The sequence below is a fragment of the Pleurodeles waltl genome, chromosome 2_1 (genome assembly GCF_031143425.1).
Source record: "Pleurodeles waltl isolate 20211129_DDA chromosome 2_1, aPleWal1.hap1.20221129, whole genome shotgun sequence".
NCBI lineage: Eukaryota > Metazoa > Chordata > Amphibia > Caudata > Salamandridae > Pleurodeles > Pleurodeles waltl.
In genome coordinates, this window is record NC_090438.1 from 823,694,137 (window position 1) to 823,712,714 (window position 18,578).

At 45.8% G+C, this 18,578-nt stretch overlaps 1 protein-coding gene across 1 annotated transcript in view; it reads left to right on the top strand.

The window, feature by feature from the left end:
• The window catches only part of E2F3 (E2F transcription factor 3), a 147,325-nt gene that overhangs the window by 99,940 nt on the left and 28,807 nt on the right, over positions 1-18,578 (top strand). The window contains exon 5 of the mRNA XM_069218766.1: positions 680-794. Coding sequence (XP_069074867.1) covers positions 680-794 — 115 coding nt within the window. The remainder of the gene's footprint in view (positions 1-679; positions 795-18,578) is intronic.

The window sequence follows — 18,578 nt, forward strand, 5'->3', positions numbered from 1 at the left end:
GCTGGCTGATTTCATGTAGAGGAAATTGTGCATATAGAGCTGCCATTGAGGAACTGTCCGGTAGAGTGCCTTTCTTAATTATGGCATTTCTTAATTTTAGGTTTGTGGTCATTGTGTTTTTCATGGTTTGCTTCATTTCCAAATAATGCCATTTGATAGCAGTGCTTGTAATATTTGGAAGCTCAGTAGCATATTAGACCCATGCTGCTGCTTTTGGGGCATTTGTAGGTAAGCATCCCAAATTCACTGTGCTTAATGCTGACTGTGTAAATTAGATATAAAATGCCCTCTGTTGTGGCCCTCTTGCTTATCTGACAAATTTACTTTTTCCGCATTTAATAAGATAAATAGTGGCATAAGGACTGACTAGGTGTTTTCTTGCATACATTACTTGGTGACTCTTAAGTTGTCGACTAAGGTTTGCTATAGAAGTAGCAGAGGTGAACCTCAAACTTGCATAAGAATTATGTTTTTGGAGAGAGTTGCATTGCTGTAGTCAACAAGACTTGATTAACATTTCTGACCGAACACACTAATCTTATATATTGGGTTTTGATCAAACACAATTAGTATATTTAATTTACTAACTTTGGGGTTATAAATTATTCTCCCTTTTCTGTAAATAATATAAAACCAATTTTCTTCATTTTGTGTGGTTGGTTCCTTAACTGCCCTTTACATTAGCTTATGTCACTTATCAAGACATCCGGAGAATGGGTGGCATTAAGGACCAAACCATCATTGTTGTCAAAGCTCCTCCAGAAACCAAACTTGAAGTGCCTGACCCAGCTGAGGTATGGAGCTATGTAGACCGTATGTATGTCCACACCCTGTGGTATGAGCATGCTTCTCTTAAGAACTTTACAAAACTGTTACATAGACCTGTTTCAGAGCTGCCTGAGCTGTTCTGATAGTAAGCATCATGAATGAGCGCTTACTTTACCTGCATAAATTGTTAATGTAAACCATACAGCCATTTAAGCTTTTTCGTCTTTTTGAGTAATCATTTAATCCCTGCACTAAACATCTAAATTAGCAATGGCTACTGCTTGTGAAGGAGTCTCTTTTGTGTGAAGGATTTACAGTGCTCAAAAGACACAAAGGTAGTAAGATTTGTTATGCAGCACAAGTTTTTTTTTTTCCTGTACATTATTTTGCTGTATAGTGGTTGAATTCAGATTACTTTGTTTGGCTTTTTGTGCTGCGTGTCATCTGTTCCCATTTGGTGGTATGTCAGTCTCCCTGTGATGTCAGACGTGTGAACCGGAAGCCACTGTGCCTTGTCACCATTTTCAGATTATTCTTTACGCTGTTGGGTCTGGAAGCAATAGCTGAGGCTCTGGATACCGAAAAAGTTGGACATATGATTGATTATTGAACAAATCACAGTGGAAAATCTACAGAAATCATCCAAATAGGTGAAAGGAAAAAGTAAGTGCCCCATGAGGGCAGTGGCCTGTGGCCTGAGAATGCATGGGCAGGGAGTGGGGGGGGGGGGTGTTGTCTAAGGAGATAGAAAACACGCCTTTTTGATTCTGCCCCCAGTGCTACCATAAGGTCACCCAAAGGGACCACCATGGGATCTGAAACTCTGCTTACCAAGGGACCCACAGCACTGAGGCAGCAAGGCATATTCTAAATTCAAACAAAATACTCAATTTGAGAGAAGCAGATGCAAGCCCACTGCTACAATGCAGCTACAAAAGAGTGCTGAATCCTCTGAGGGAAAGCAGGCTTTGAAACTACTAAGAAAGTTGAATCCAGAGGTGGCACGGGTAGAAGGATCTGACACCGGGGGGAGGGAATGTATCACCGACAAAGATTAAGGAGGGATAATACAAACATTCCCAAAAAACCTAGTTGAACTGCGGCAATTCTTCAAACTCAAAGCCTTACACGACTGCCTTGGTGCTGAAACATTTGTTGACCGAGTCAAAGCAAAATTAAATCCTGGGGCCCAAAGCAAGGACCCCAGTAGAGTATATCCCTCTAACACCTCATTGAAAGGCAGTCAGTAACACAAGAGGACAAAGGCGAATGACCTAGATGCCCTGACCACAAAGAAAAGACCGTCAAAGAAAGGGCCCTCTAAATTGAGTGAAGGAAGAGGTGCCTTGAGATCGAAATGATGCCAGTTATTTAGAAGAGGGATTTCTATTCACTTCCGCAAGGAATTTTGAATCTTCTGGAAAGAAAACGACTAGGGGGAAGAACTGGGTGAGTGCAGATCACCCCTTACATCTGAGCCCCATAGAGAAGAGCAGGAAGAACTGGAGGGCAAATGGATGTTACAGGATGGCCAAAGCACTGATGACCAGTGGCAGGATCTCAACAGTCTCGCAAGGTGAGGGAGTTGAATCATATCTGTTTAGATCATCCCCACAGGAGGACACTGGCATGTATAATGCGGTGGTCAAGAGGGCCACAGGTAAATATGGAGAGCAGCTTGAGTAAGAAAAAGCATATGCTTTTCTGCTAGAGACCCTCCCTCCGTTGGCAGAAGCCAGTGTCTCCCTGTGCTGCCAAGCATTCCAGATAAAGGGAGGTATTCAAAGAACCAGCATGCTGCAAATGTGACTCCAAGGGTGGAGAAAAAATATAAACACTTACCTAAGAACTTCTTATTCATCTGGGGTAATGCATTGGAAGATTCCAATATTGTGGCACTGCAAGGAAAGCAGCTCATCCAATGGTCACCTCTGGAGAATGAGAGCAAGAGGGTCGAGATGGTGAATTAAAAGGTTCAAAGAGATGTAGCATTTCAGTGGAGATGGCAAACTCCAATGTTCAGCTAACCCGTTATGCCCACCAACAATAGGAGTACTTTGAGAACTAATGAAACACCTCCCAAGCAATACCAGGAAAGTGGGCTTGTCTTAGAAGCGAAAACAATTGCAAACACCTGCCTGAAGTCTGCACTGAACGCCGCAGATACTGAAAGCAGACACTTGGTCATAGAGAAAACCTGGTTACAGATGTTTGGCTTCAAGCATGAGGTGCAAGTCAACATCATTAAAACCCCTTTCTCAGGAGAGCACCTGTTAGGCACCGCCGTGATTTAAACACTCCAGCAAGTAATGGACAATAAGGCAGTGAAAGCCACTGGATTCAAGCTAGCCTGGCTGATGAGGGGTGAAACCCTGAAACCGGTCCCAGGATGCTTGTTTCCAGTCCAGGGAAGACCTGGCCTAGCAGTTCGGGCTGGACTGTTCCCATGGGGAACAGGGTCAAGACTGATTTGCATATGGCTGGGTCCAAACTGGAATGGCATGGGAAGCAAAAAAACGATGGATTTAGGCCCAGATCACTGTACTGGGGGTGAATGTTTGACAATGTTCAGCATTCCGTCCATCACTTGTTGTTTTCCCTCCTTCCTCCCGGGACATCTGTGACCTTTGCAGTTACAATATATTTGTACTTGTGTATTTACATTTTGCATGGACATCTCTTTATGCTTTTCTTCCTTACGCTTCTTTCTCACTCGCCTGCGGGAAAAGAATCTAAGAAATAAGTTGATGCCTATGTACAATATCTCCGAGAGGCGTCCTCACTCAGTCCTGTGACTTGAAAGACTTCTTCGAAGAAAAACAACTTGGACCACTCCACACTCAACTCTAGATGGCAAGAGTATGCACAGCATGGGACTCTACAGCACTGCATGCCACAAAAAGATGTTTACTGGGTAAGTAACCTTTTTCTTTCAATGCTACTCTTCGGTTTTTGTGCAGTTCCTAACAGTTTATTCTCCTCACTATGTCGGAACTCCTGAAAAGCAGATTGGACAATGGGAGTTCAGCTGCCCTCGTTATTCTGGACTGCAGCATTTAACACCATATTTCACCCCATACTTCGACAAAGAACTGCGGGGATAGGTGTTAAGGAAATGGCCTTCGCCTGGATCACAAATATCCTTGCAAATAGATCTCAGGTTATCTATACTTCACCTTTCTCCTTGAGCGCACTACCTCCGAGTTGCCGAGTGCCACAAGAATTTTATTTGAGCCCTAAACTCTAATATATAGATGATTCCCCTGGCATTTGATATTTGTGGTTTTGGGTTTGAAGTGTTGTCCTCTGCTGACATCACTTAATTGGTTGTCTCATTAACAGAGGAGAATTGCTTTTCAAACTAGGTTCAAACAGTGTTTAAAATCTGTTTCATCATGGTTGTTTGAAACTTAATTCTCAGACTAAGTTTACTTCTAAGTGGGCGAGGGTGAAGGTAGTTGCAGTCCAATTATAGAAAGCCCAAACAGAATAAGGACAGTAAATTACAGGTAGATTAGAAGTGACAGATAAATCCGAATTGATTGCATAGGTACTGGAAAAATGCCCAAAGTAATTAAAATTATAATATCCTGGTAAGTAGAGCTGGGTGCAAGCAGTGAAGTATGTCGGAGGAAAAAATAAAATCGTTATACACGTAATCAGAAATCGCCTTAAATGGACATGCCATTGGTATGTATATAAGAAACGAGAGCAATGGATACAATTCCCAGAATATGGCGGGGTTCCAAGATTCAAAGGACAAAATTACACCCTTATCAACCTAATCCGAAATTATCATAGATGGACATGGCTTTGGTATGTGAACATCAAGGTATGCATGTAGGTAACATAGGCATTAACAAACAATTTCCAGAATGCAGTGGGGTTCTGTCATGGGGTTCAGTATGAAATAGTCACTGAAGTCAGGAAAATGTATGAGATCGTCAGGCATGGAAAGACGTAATGCAAATCAAGTATACCTGTGACTGCCATCGTGTTATCTACCTGGTATATGAAGAGCAAGTGCTATAATAACTAGCAAACATTTGTGTGAGAAAGAATTTTTTAGTCACATAGGTGTAGATCAAGTACTAGAAATGCCAAAATAAAGAATATACCACAGGTTTGTGAGCAAGAGAAACACCCGAGGCCCCAGAGATGAGCACTGGTAGGTACAAGTAGCATCCAAGGCATGGTAGTATCCAAGTCTTACCGTGGAATACAAATGACACCGGAAATTCTAGAAAATCAGCCAAATAGTTTGTATGTCCTTAGGGGAGGTGGATACAGGCAGGGCAGACTTGGTGTATAGGAGTGTAATAATAGTATAAAGTAATGAGTAGCCTTCCTGGGTGTACACACAAGTTACTTCAGGTTCAGTTCTGTTAGCAAAATATGGTTCAAGGTGCCGTACCACCAGCAAATCGTAATTAGGAGAGATCTACAGGTAGTCCTGAAAATCGTAACTGGCAAGCAAAGTCGAATCAGTGGGGTGAAGCGGGTGAGATGGAGAGTAGCGGGAACATTGAGATGGCATCCTAAGTGCAAAATGGAATTACCTTTATGTAGATCAGCGTCATACGCAGTTTGAGGAGGTCAGAGAAACAAGGCAGTCTGGACACTCGGCTTTGTGCATCTCTCTCTATAAAGAAACACGGAGTGACTCTGGTGGCCTATTGAAGGTGGCGAAGACCCTTTTCCAACCGGAATGATCAGAAACCTTGGAGTCATATTTGATCATCAGCTTCTTGCCTCCTGCCTCGGAATTAACACTCCCAAAACATCTTGCACTTCCTTCATCAGCAAGGAAAACATCTGTGTATGTATTGGTCATATTGAACCTGGCTTATTCTAATGCCTTATATTTTGGTCTCCCTTGTAATCTCTACAGAAATATGTAGTTGATACAAAATATGACAGCTAGAACTCTACTTAGTCTTCCTCGACTCTTATTCATTTCTTCCAAACTCTGGGACCTTCACTGACTGCCTATTGATAAAAGGGTTCAATTTAAAATGCTAAATCTTTCACTAAGCCATCTGTAAAGCCTGTCCTCGCAGCCTGCAATAGATGTTCACATTCTGTGCTCCTTATATGCCAACGATAGACTATCTTCTACATAAAAGATGTCTAATTGCACATACCTCTAAACCATACGCACAAAACATCCTGCTCTGTTGTAAGTAGAGTTCGCTATTTGTTCAAGGTTCTTCCCCTTTGGCATAGAATCAGCGCCCAGGGTGTTTACTTGATGCCTAGACATAGTGGCAGTTTACCTGGGAAAAAAGAGAAATATGTCCCTACTTGGATGACTGGCTGATAAAAGCAAGTTCGTGCTCCCAGTGCAAATGAAGTATCGGAATGCTTATAGACCTAGCTACACAGACTAGGGTTTATGGTAAACCTGGAGACCACCTCACCAGAACCAGCAGTATAATCTTTCTGGGAGGAAGTAACAACTTAGTGAAGGCAACGTCCTTCCCCATCAGAGGAGCCAAGCACTAACCGATCTAGCTGGCAGCTACCAGAGAGGGTAGTCTGACAGGACAGTGGGGGGAAAATGATTGGCATGATTGCCTCCTACCTCTCACAGATTCCTTCTGCAAGGTTACATGAGAACAGTTAAGGAATGGGTCCCAAATCATTAGTCACAAGCAACGGGGCATTCAGTAGATCTAGTGGTTATAATCCAAGAGTTACAGGAAGAAATTACATAATGGAACGCAACCAACACTGTTGGTTGTAGGAAATGTTTCCTCATTACTAACAGAGGCAGTCACCACATGTATCCCACACAGGATGGAGGGTACATATAGAATGAAAAGCAGGGGAGGCACTCCAAAACATACTCTGGAAATAAAGGCCGTCTACCTGCCCGTAAGGGCCTCCAAAGATGGGAAAGGGGAAATTCAGTGCAAATCTAAACCGGACAACACACACAATGTTTTATCTCCAATAAGGAGGGACATGATCATGTGCACTATCCAATCTGGTCTAGGGCATCTGAAGAGGGGCCAGTGATATAAAATAACTGATATCGATGCACCTGCCGGATGTAGATAATTTAAGGTGGCGCAGACTAATAAGACTGGCAACCTTCTCCCAAGAATGGGAACTAAATCAATAGATAGTACAAAGGGTATTAAGAGTAGGGCACACCAGATATAGACCCATTTGCATCACCAGAAAATACAATGCCAAAAAGTCCGATCCAGGCACCCACTCCACAGCTCCCTGGGAAATGCCCTGTCAAAAGACTGGTTGAGGAAATTTTCCTACGCTTTTCCTCCAATTCCCCTGGTACCGCTAGTGATAAGCGCAAAAACATTCAAATTATACTAATCTTGGTAACTCCATAGCGCAAGACAAAAATGGTTCTCCAACCTTGTAAAAATGGCACAAGTTAAACCTAAGACTGCTACCAGCTGCTCACGATTTACTCTTCTTGGGGGGAAGGCAGAGCTCACCAACTGGAGCCGATCAGCCAGAGTCTGGCAGCCTGGCTTTGAAGACCTACTTTGGACATCTGCATCTTACAAATAGATCATTGGCCATCCTAAAGGAAGCTAGAAGAGCAAGCACACGAAAATGTTACACAACAAAATAGAAAGATGTTTTCTGTGGTGCAGGGAAAAGGAAATTCACAGCAGAGTACAGGATATTAAAGTGATTCAGTACTTAACATACGTGTTACACGAAATTCTATACTGCACGTCTCTAAAAGTCCACTTAGCTGCAATAGTAGCCTTCACAAAAGCTAGAAGCTTCCAACAACCTAAGACACAAGCAGAAAAAGTTCTCCATACTCTGGAAATACGTAGTGCTGTCATGTACTACATAAAAAGGGCAAAGGAAGTGATTAAAGGAAGCCAATTCTTTGTATCCCTTTGAAAAACAATCGGGGATTCACCAGTAACGAAGGCCACCATTTCACAATGGATTGTACAGGCAATCAAGATTAGTCACACAAAGACCTATGTGCAACTAGAAAGAAGGCCTAGAGTCTGCCACATAGAAGAAAGGAGCACCCCTAGCTTTTGTGTTAGCAACATTGTTACTGCCACCTGACATCCATTCATACATTGACAAAACACTACTGTGTGGCCATCAAAGTCAGCCAGGAGTCCCATATGAAATGGAGCACTGAAGAATTTGTTTGCAAGTTGATGCTCTTTTCATCCTAGCGCCCAAAAATAAACTGAGATACCGCTACAAAATCAGTGCAACATGTGAATCCAGAAAAGATCTGCACTACACAACAAAAGTTAGGTGTAGGAGCTGTTTGAAGTATTTTCTGGGTTCACTTGTGACTCACCCACTTCACTGGGAATTGAGTTGCATCACATAAAATCAAAATGGTTCTAAAGAATTGAGTTTGAAATCAGCTGGAAGCCAAGAAGGACATAAGGTCACCAAAAAGAGAAAAATAAAATCTGGAGATGGTGATCACGCACAGGGGCTTCTAATGCTGACGTCTGACGTCACAGGGTGATGGATATACCACCAAATGGGAACAGATTATGCTGAGCAACAAAAAAAATACTAAATTATTCTGGACCCAAATACTGAATGGCAGAATAATGAACAGCATGAGAATCCAGATTTGTTTAAACTGTTAAAGCTGAAAAACTACATCTAAAGGTAGATAACCATTTCACTACACTGCTTTAATCTACCAGGATCATGTGGTTAACATGTTAAGACTTGTGTAAGTGGATGCTTTGTGTTCTTCAGCATTCTTCTTTTTTATTTTATTTTTATAGCTTTTATTAACTTTATTAAGGTTACAACTATTGTATACATTCATAGGACACAGAGAGCCAATGAGACAAAATAACTGCAGAAAAAGAGGAAAGTGATTACAAATACAATGTAAAGGCCCCAGATATCCCACTTCCCATTCCATCGCACATGTACAGGAGCATCGGTCAATCTCCATTAAAGCACCAGAAACATGGCAATTGTTATAACATCAGAAAACCCGGTATGCATTAGCCAACATGTAACAGTCCCTGCTCGTATGGACAATAGCACATTATTAGTCAGTAATAGTGCCCATTCATCTCACCCACTGGACTCATTTTCCCCAGCCAGTTCTTCCTCACCAAGGCTACTGCTCCTCTCTGATCCCTTCAGATCTCTGACTGTCATCAGCAGCAGTGTGCTCTCTATGTAAATAGGCCATATGGCCCCCATATATCAGGTGGTTTTCAGCAACTGGGCTGGAGCTCTCTATATACATCAGAATACATGCTACAATACACCGTATCACAATGCCACTACTTAAGCTATGGAACTGGACCTCTGGCCCATTGGATAGCAATCCTGCACCTTGCCAACAATAAGCCCATAGCTACTATCTTCCTAGCTACTCCTGCCACTATCTTATCATATCCTAACAAAGCAAGCAGCGGATCCCTATTTGGGGTACCCCCTGTGATGTCCTCAGGGTGAGAAATATCTCCACCCTGAAGCATGTATTCCTGGACAGTACTAGGCTATGTGTGCAAAGCCTGCCCCATCCTCCTTACATCTCCAGCATTTAGCATTGTCTTGTAGGTCATGTCTGGAGAGTTGCGACAGGGTCTAATACACCCTATTGATTTATTTAAAGTGGATCAATCGGTGCCTGCCTTTGAGAGAAATTGACTGCGTGAGCAAACATCAATATTGCCACTGCGCATCTGTTATAATGATTTGGAGTTCCCTTTGCCATTCTAGCCGCAGCACAGATAAGGCGGGTGTATGATTCTCCTGCAAGTATATAAAGAGTTGCGCTACTAAGCCAGAAGGCGAAGTAGCGTTTAGCAAATATGTCAAGGCAGGCAACTCAGGAGGTCGTTGCCCAGCAATTTGCACATGGCCTGTCGGCTTCTAAAGTAATGAAACTTCATTAAGGCAGTGGACATTACAGTGTGCTTCTTGGTCTGGGCCCAATCTTTCATTTTCCCTTCCACAAAGAAGTCTCCTATATAGTTTGTCGAGGGAGTTAAATGCTTGCCTCTCGCCCCGTTCCCGTCCCAGCGAAAACCACAAACTAGTCTAATCATCCCCATCCTTAGCTTGACCCAGAACGTACGTGGTAATAGTAGTGGTATATTATAAACAGGAACAAAAGACAGGGGAGCCCAATCATTTTCATAAGTCACCTGACCAGCTAGCGAGAGCAGCAGCTTGATCCAGCACTCCTGTCAGCTTCTGCTCCGCTGCCCCATAAGTCTTTTGCACCACAATTACAGGGTTGGCGTGTACCTTAATCCCCAGATAACAAAGGGGTTCACTGGTCAACTGTAGAGGGTACTCCACTATCACCCGGGTTATTGCAGGGGTAAGTGCCATGATAGTAAACTTATCCCAATTGATATGCAGCCCTGAGTGCCTCCCAAAGAGGTTATCAACCTGTGCCCAGGATACAGGAGCCCCTGGTGCTGGTGATTTTCACGTAATGCGCATGCAACGTGTTCCGCCTCCAAAGCATATAGTAGAAGAGATAGCGGGCAGCCCTGCTGAGTGCACCTGCCTAGAAAAATAGACTCAGAAATCATCCCATTGATACATATTCGCGCCCTAGGCTGTGTGTAAAGAACATTTACCAACTGAAGGAATACTTCGCCTACACCAATGTGGCGCAGGGGAGCCCTCAAAAAGCTCCAGGCCACAGAGTCAGAGACCTTCTCTATAATCCATAAAAATCACCAGCAACTCTGGGTCGAGACTCTGCACCACCCCAAAAAACTTTGAAGATTATACTTAAGGGAGTGACCTGGTACAAACCCTGTCTGGTCCGGGCCAACCACTGCTGGTAGACAGTACGCCAGAGCATTGGCACGAATTTTAGCAAAAAACTCTTTCGACGTTTGTAGGAAGTTGGCTCTGTATGCACTTTTTCAAAGTAAGGAATAGTATGCACAGAGTCCACGGGTTCCCCTTAGAGGTAAGATAGTGGCAAAAAGAGATAGTACTAATGCTCTATTTTGTGGTAGTGTGGTCGAGCAGTAGGCTTATCAAAGGAGTATTGTTAAGCATTTGTTGTACATACACACAGGCAATAAATGAGGAACACACACTCAGAGACAATTCCAGGCCAATAGGTTTTTGTATAGAAAAATATATTTTCTTAGTTTATTTTAAGAACCACAGGTTCAAATTCTACATGTAATACTTTGCATGAAAGGTATTGCAGGTAAGTACTTTAGGAACTTTGAATAATCACAATAGCATGTATACTTTTCAAATAAAACACATATAGCTATTTTAAAACTAGACAGTGCAATTTTCACAGTTCCTATGGGAGTTAAGTAATTGTTAGTTCTTGCAGGTAGGTAAACCACCTACGGGGTTCAAGTTTGGGTCCAAGGTAGCCCACCGTTGGGGGTTCAGAGCAACCCCAAAGTTACCACACCAGCAGCTCAGGGCCGGTCAGGTGCAGAGTTCAAAGTGGTGCCCAAAACGCATAGGCTTCAATAGAGAAGGGGGTGCCCCGGTTCCAGTCTGCCAGCAGGTAAGTACCCGCGTCTTCGGAGGGCAGACCAGGGGGGTTTTGTAGGGCACCGGGGGTGACACAAGCAGGCACAGAAAGTACACCCTCAGCAGCACGGGGGCGGCCGGGTGCAGTGTGCAAACACGTCGGGTTTTCAATTGGAATCAATGGGAGACCAAGGGGTCTCTTCAGCGATGCAGGCAAGGGGGAGGGGGGGCTCCTCGGAGTAGCCACCACCTGGGCAAGGGAGAGAGCCTCCTGGGGGTCACTCCTGCACTTGAGTTCCGATCCTTCAGGTCCTGGGGGCTGCGGGTGCAGGGTCTTTTCCAGGTGTCGGGATCTGAGAGTCAGGCAGTCGCGGTCAGGGGGAGCCTCGGGATTCCCTCTGCATGCGTGGCTGTGGGGGCTCCAGGGGGGGGGGGGGGGGCAACTCTGGCTACTCACAGTTTCGTAGTCGTCGGGGAGTCCTCCCTGAAGTGTTGTTTCTCCACAAGTCGAGCCGGGGGCGTCTGGTGTAGAGTAGCAAGTCTTACGCTTCCGGCGGGAAACGCAGTTGTCTTGAAGTTGCTTCTTTGAAACAAAGTTGCACTCTTGGGTGAACAGGGCCGCTGTTCTCGGAATTTTCTTGGTCCTTTTAGAGCAGGGCAGTCCTCTGAGGATTCAGAGGTCGCTGGTCCTGGGGAAAGCGTCGCTGGAGCAGTTTTCTTCCGAAGGGGGGAGACAGGCCGGTAGAGCTGGGGCCAAAGCAGTTGGTGTCTCCGTCTTCTCAGCAGGGTTTTTCAGCTCAGCAGTCCTCTTCTTCTTAGGTTGCAGGAATCGGAGTTCCTAGGTTCTGGGGAGCCCTTAAATACTAAATTTAAGGGCGTGTTTAGGTCTGGGGGGTTAGTAGCCAGTGGCTACTAGCCCTGAGGGTGGGTACACCCTCTTTGTGCCTCCTCCCAAGGGGAGGGGGTCACATTCCTATCCCTATTGGGGGAATCCTCCATCTGCAAGATGGAGGATTTCTAAAAGTCATTCACCTCAGCTCAGGACACCTTAGGGGCTGTCCTGACTGGCCAGTGACTCCTTGTTTTTCTCATTATCTCTCCTGGACTTGCCGCCAAAAGTGGGGGCTGTGTCCAGGGGGCGGGCATCTCCACTAGCTGGAGTGCCCTGGGGCATTGTAACACAAAGCTTGAGCCTTTGAAGCTCACTGCTAGATGTTACAGTTCCTGCAGGGGGGAGGTGTGAAGCACCTCCACCCAGAGCAGGCTTTGTTTCGGTCCTCAGAGAGCAGAAAGGCTCTCACCGCATGGGGTCAGAAACTCGTCTCTCAGCAGCAGGCTGGCAGAGTCCAGTCAGTCCTGCACTGAACAATTGGGTAAAATACAGGGGGCATCTCTAAGATGCCCTCTGTGTGCATTTTTTAATGAATCCAACACTGGCATCAGTGTGGGTTTATTATTCTGAGAAGTTTGATACTAAACTTCCCAGTATTCAGTGTAGCCATTATGGAGCTGTGGAGTTCGTTTTTGACAGACTCCCAGACCATATACTCTTATGGCTACCCTGCACTTACAATGTCTAAGGTTTTGTTTAGACACTGTAGGGGCATAGTGCCCATGCGCCCATGCCCTCACCTGTGGTATAGTGCACCCTGCCTTAGGGCTGTAAGGCCTGCTAGAGGGGTGACTTACCTATGCCACAGGCAGTGTGAGGTTGGCATGGCACCCTGAGGGGAGTGCCATGTCGACTTAGTCATTTTATCCCCACCAGCACACACAAGCTGGCAAGCAGTGTGTCTGTGCTGAGTGAGGGGTCCCTAGGGTGGCATAAGACATGCTGCAGCCCTTAGAGACCTTCCCTGGCATCAGGGCCCTTGGTACCAGGGGTACCAGTTACAAGGGACTTACCTGGGTGCCAGGGTTGTGCCAATTGTGGAGTCAATGGTACATTTTAGGTGAAAGAACACTGGTGCTGGGGCCTGGTTAGCAGGGTCCCAGCACACTTCTCAGTCAAGTCCGCATCAGTATCAGGCAAAAAGTGGGGGGTAACTGCAACAGGGAGCCATTTCTTTACAACGTTTAATAGGGACAGTAGTTGATAAAAGGAGCAGGCCCCAGCCAGCTTTCCAGGCTCAAAGATCATGACAAGGAGGCCCACCGTGTCCAGCACATTGCCTGAAGGCATGTACTTGAGTGCCTCATGGATCTTTCCAGGGGTCAGCAGGGACAACAAGCTACCTCTTTGCTCATTCCTGAGCCACTTCATTGCTGTGAGCCAAGTAACCATTTATCTGTGCTTCACATCTGGTGGGCTGAGCCATGAATACATTTGAGTAGTATCTGCAAAAGCACTGAGCTATTGTGACTGAGTCGTATAATAGGTACCCTTGTTCTTAATGCTTCTCTAAGATAGTAGCATCATCCCTGCAAGGGCGCACTGTGGCCACAAATGTAGCCCCTGGACGTTTGCCCTCCCCGTATATGCATGCCACTGCATACTTCCCAAGATCTTCCACTTCACACTGTGCCTGCTCATGATATTCGTCGGTCTTTGCTTTAATGTTGCTCAACAATCTTTTGTCTCTGGTCTACCTATGCAGCTGCTCCAATGCAGCCTGCTGTTTCTCAGGCTTTGCCAAGCTATTTTGAATAGAGCATAGTACTCCAGCATTTTTAGCAATTGTAACACCTCTGATATAAATTTTTGAAATTTTCCCATTCAGTAGCGAAAATATCTACTGTTCCAATATTTGTACAAAAAAAAATATTCTGTAGCTTGGCTCAAGTCCTCTCTAAAGGCTGCATTGAGCGAGGAAAATGGAGGGACCTGCCAAGTGAAAGGGGCACTATGCGAGAACCCAAGCTTTAGCTTTAGTACCACCGGGGAGTGGTCTGAGTAAGTATGCAGTAACGGTTAACAACATTGCACATGCAGGAAAAGCTCCTGCGACAGTAAGCAGAAATCTATCCGTATATCTATGTCGTGCTGGGATGAATAATCCGTATAGCCCATTCCGCCAACCCCAAGAGATCGCCGTACATTCACAAGACCCCCCCCCTGTACAGGTATGTCTAAAATGGCCCTAGCCTACTTTTAGGGATACAGGCGTGGTGTCCCGTAGCCAAGGTATCGAGGAATTTGGTTGAAACAAGCCTTGGGAATTGCAAAGCAAAATATCACAAAGGCCTGGGGCAAACAGGAGGTTCCAAGACTGTCAGAATGGGAAGGGGATTTGGATTGGTACCAGAGGGCAGAATGGCTGATATACAAAGGAAGGGGGCTGCACTAGAAAGTGGAAAAAGATCTGGAGGGCATGGAAGGCCTACAGAGGCACAGACTTGGTGGACACACCATGAAGGCCGGAGTGGGGAGGGGTAGAAAGCCAGGCTCTTAGGGACAATATGTATAGTGTCTTGGCCATACAAGTGCCACCGTGACTGATGGGATTGAAGTGGAGTCTCTAGCCTAAGTGACCAGGCCAAGGAATGTACTGTATGCATTAAATTGTTATGCCATGATGATGTACCCTCATTGTTCAATAAAACAAAAAAAATTCCCCCAACCCACACACACCTGCGGAATTTAAACCCACTGCACCTAACTAGCATGCAAGGAGTAGTGAAACTGCAGGTCATCATAGTTGGGTCTAAAAAGACCCACTAATAGCACTAAGAGATCATCTTTGCTGTAGCCCACCACTGCATACCTCCAACCTGGGTCGAGACACCTTCTGAATCTTAACACCAGCTCTTCTCGGCGTCCATATCAGTACCGCCCTGGGCATGGGAAGTAACTCCTCCCTCCCCAGTCCAAACACTTGTTCCTACAATAAACAATTAGCGGTACACACTTGTTTATTTTTGGGGGAGGGGTGGGGTACAAGTGCCACACTGAAAAACACTTGTGGTCCTCATCGTCTGTTTGTGCACACCCCAGACCCCCCCCCCCAACCACCAATACAGAACTTGGTTGTCTTTCCAGCTCCTTATAACAGCGTGAGGAACCCCTGCTCTCTCTTCCCCAAGTCTCCCTACACACACACACACACACACACACTCACTCACTCACTCACTCACTCACTCACTCACTCACTCACACACACACCCACCCACCCCCCCTTAGTAGTGTGAGGACACTTCCCCAAGGGCACCCTATGGCAAAGCAGATACTCATCCATTGTCCAGCCTTGATTCAGACCCACCAGCCCAAAGGTTATATCTACTTTCTGTATAATCATTTTTCCACCGCAAAAGCGGTGAAAAGGAATTCCGGCCTGGCAGGTCTTGCAATAGTTCCACGAAGCGCTCCATATTGTCTATCGTGGTGTCCCAACAATTCTCAAGTTGTTCCTCCTGGAATGCACTTCCAAATTCTGTGCCCGGGCTTGTAGCGCAGTGAAAGTAGCCTTGCTTTAGCATGGTTACTCCCACTTTTTGTCTGTCAGTGCGTTTGAGTGTGCTCACTGGCATTGGGCTGCAGCATGTATCATGTCACTCAAGGGGAGCCCATGCAGAGTGTTCTGCAGGCCTGCCATTGCAGCCTGCCTGAAAGGGAGCATGCACCCTTTTTTACACCATAGGTCACTGTAACTCACCCCTATGGCAGGCCCTCCTGGCCCAGAGGGCAGGGTGCAAGTACCTGTGTGCACTAGCAGAGGTGTCCCCACAAACTCAGTGCCATTTTCATGGACTTCGAGAGTTTGGGGACGCCATTTTATGCGTGTACTGGACTTGGGTCACTAACCAAGTCCAGCTACATAATGGAAAATCTGAAACTAGGCATGTTTGGTATCGAACATGTCAGAATTCTACCCCTATACTGTTGCCAGTATTGGAAGTATGATTCCATGCACTCTGGGGGCTCCTTAGAGGACCCTCCTCATTGCTCCTACCAGTCTTCTAGGGTTTTCCAGGAAGCCCAAGTTGCTGCCGCACTTCAGACAAGTTTCTGCCCTCCTGCTGCTTGTGCAGCTCAAGTCCAGTAAGACAGAACAAAGGGGGTGGGTAACGCCCTATCTCTTTGGAAATAGGTGTTAAATGGCTTGAGGAGTAGCCTGCCTAAGCCACTGTTGTGCTTTGAAGAGCACATTTGGTGCCCTCTGTGCATAAACCAGTCTATGCTGGTTTGAGATCCAGTCCCGGCTCTGGTGCGAAACTGGACAATGGCAAGGGGAGTGACCACTCCCCTGTCATCACCACCCCAGGGGCAGTGCCCAGAGCTCCTCCAGAGGGTCCCTGGTTTCTGCCATCTTAAATCAAAGGTTGGCATGGACCTCTGGGAGCATCTGAGTGGCCAGGCAGGTGATGTCTGAGCCCCCTCTGGATAGGTGGTCCCCTGGCTAGGTGGCCAATCCCCCTTTCAGGGCTATTTAGGGTTCTCTCTTGGGTGGGTCCTCAGATTCAGCTTGCAAGATTCCAGCAGGACTCCTCTGCAACCTTACTTTGACTTCTAGCCACTGGAACCGCGACGGGACCCTCCAGGAAGGAACAGTCTTCATCCACGGCAAAGACTCTGCTTGCAACATTGTTTCCACAGCTCTTTTCAGCTTCTGCAACATTTTCTCGACAGTGCATCCTCTGAGGGCAGCAAATCTTCAGCCTGCACAAGAAGGAAGAAGGAATCTCCCTTGGAGTGAAGGAGGCATTCCCTTGCAACTGCAGGCACCAACTGCAACAACTGCCTGCTGCGTGGATCTCGTCTCATCCTGAGCTGCGTGGATCAACTTGTTGCATGTAGGAAGCTGGCCTGGTGTGTGGTGGGTACCTAAAATACTTACACCTTATACCAGGTCCAGGTATCCCCTATTAGTGTAGTGGAGGCAGTGTCTAGAAGCCAGGCTGTCTAGAGGTATCTGTGGATGAGCAGCCCAGGCTTATCTAGGAGACCTTCAAAGCTCATGCAGTACCACTGTAGTCACACAGAACTTACACACACATGAAGGAAAACACTCAGTTGTCCAAAAATAAAGGTACTTTATTTTTGGAACAAATCACTAGACATGTGACCCACCCTTAGGCGTTAAGTAATATACACACTAGCAATCAGCAGTAGGCAAAGAAAAGATTAGAAAACAGTAATAACCAATAGTGGTCATGGGGGAGCACAAACCATATACTAAAAAAAATGGAATGCGAACAAGGTACCCCCACCTAGGTAAGTAAACTGTGTAGAGGGGAGCTGGGGGTATCAGGAAACCACAGAGGTAAGTAACACAAACCTCCCTCCCCCTCAGAGTTCAGAGGCACAACAAAGTCCAGTTGGGGGCAGGAGCCCCTACCCACCTCACCCAGTGGTTGCTGGCAAGGTACGAGGAGGCCGACTGGGAGGAAATGGAGGAGCTCCTTCTAATTCTTTTTTAGGAGTATTAAAAAAAAAAGTTTGCCAAACGGTTAACTTAACTCAAACCGTTCTATCAGATGTGCCCTTTACTTGGCAGACACAGCTGCTAGAAGCATCAACACAAGCATATTGTTGCATAGACATGCTTGGCTACGTATATCATGCTTTAAGCAAGAAGTACAGCAAACTCTCCTTAGCATGCCTTTTGTCCACCATTTGTTTGGTCCCCCCAAGTGGATCAAACATTAGAGCAAATGAAAAATGAGAGGTTGCCAGATCAATGGGAGCGCTTCAAACCCCCACTCCTCATGGTGCCTTTCGGTTTCCTACATACAGACAGTACAGGTCAACTCCATTACATGCCTCGACTGCTTCTTCTAGGCAGCAGCATCAGGTCTCCTTTTCATAGAGATATTACAGAGGCACATACAGAGGTAATAATTGCAAGTGCTGTGGAAACGGTGCCGCCCCTTGTCACACCCGCCTCTTCCAAACGGTGACTAATTTCCCATTCCACCCAACCACTCAACACCTGTCAGACTACTAGAACTATTCTTTCCCACCTGGAAAACCATGCAGCAGACCAGTGGGTGTGGGACAATATCCACCATGGTTATTGTCTAGAGCTCATAGAAACACCTCCAAACCTTCCCCCTTGCAAACACTTACTCTCCATATAATAAACATTGCACAAACAGAAAGTACAGGCTCTCTTGCAGAAAGTAGTCCTGCCCCTCTTCAACAGCAAGGTTCAGGAGCAAGTATACTCCCTATACTTTCTCATTCCCAAAAAGGATGGATCACTCAGGCCTATATTGGACCTCAGGCCATTAAATCATTACATCTTATCTGAACATTTCTATATGGTAACTCTTCAGGATGTGATCTCTGTTTCAGATACTTTGTCTGCACTAGACTTAAAGGACACTTATTTTCACATTGCAGTCTATCCAGCTCACCGCAAATACCTCAGGTTTGTAATAGCAGGAACACATTACAATTCAAA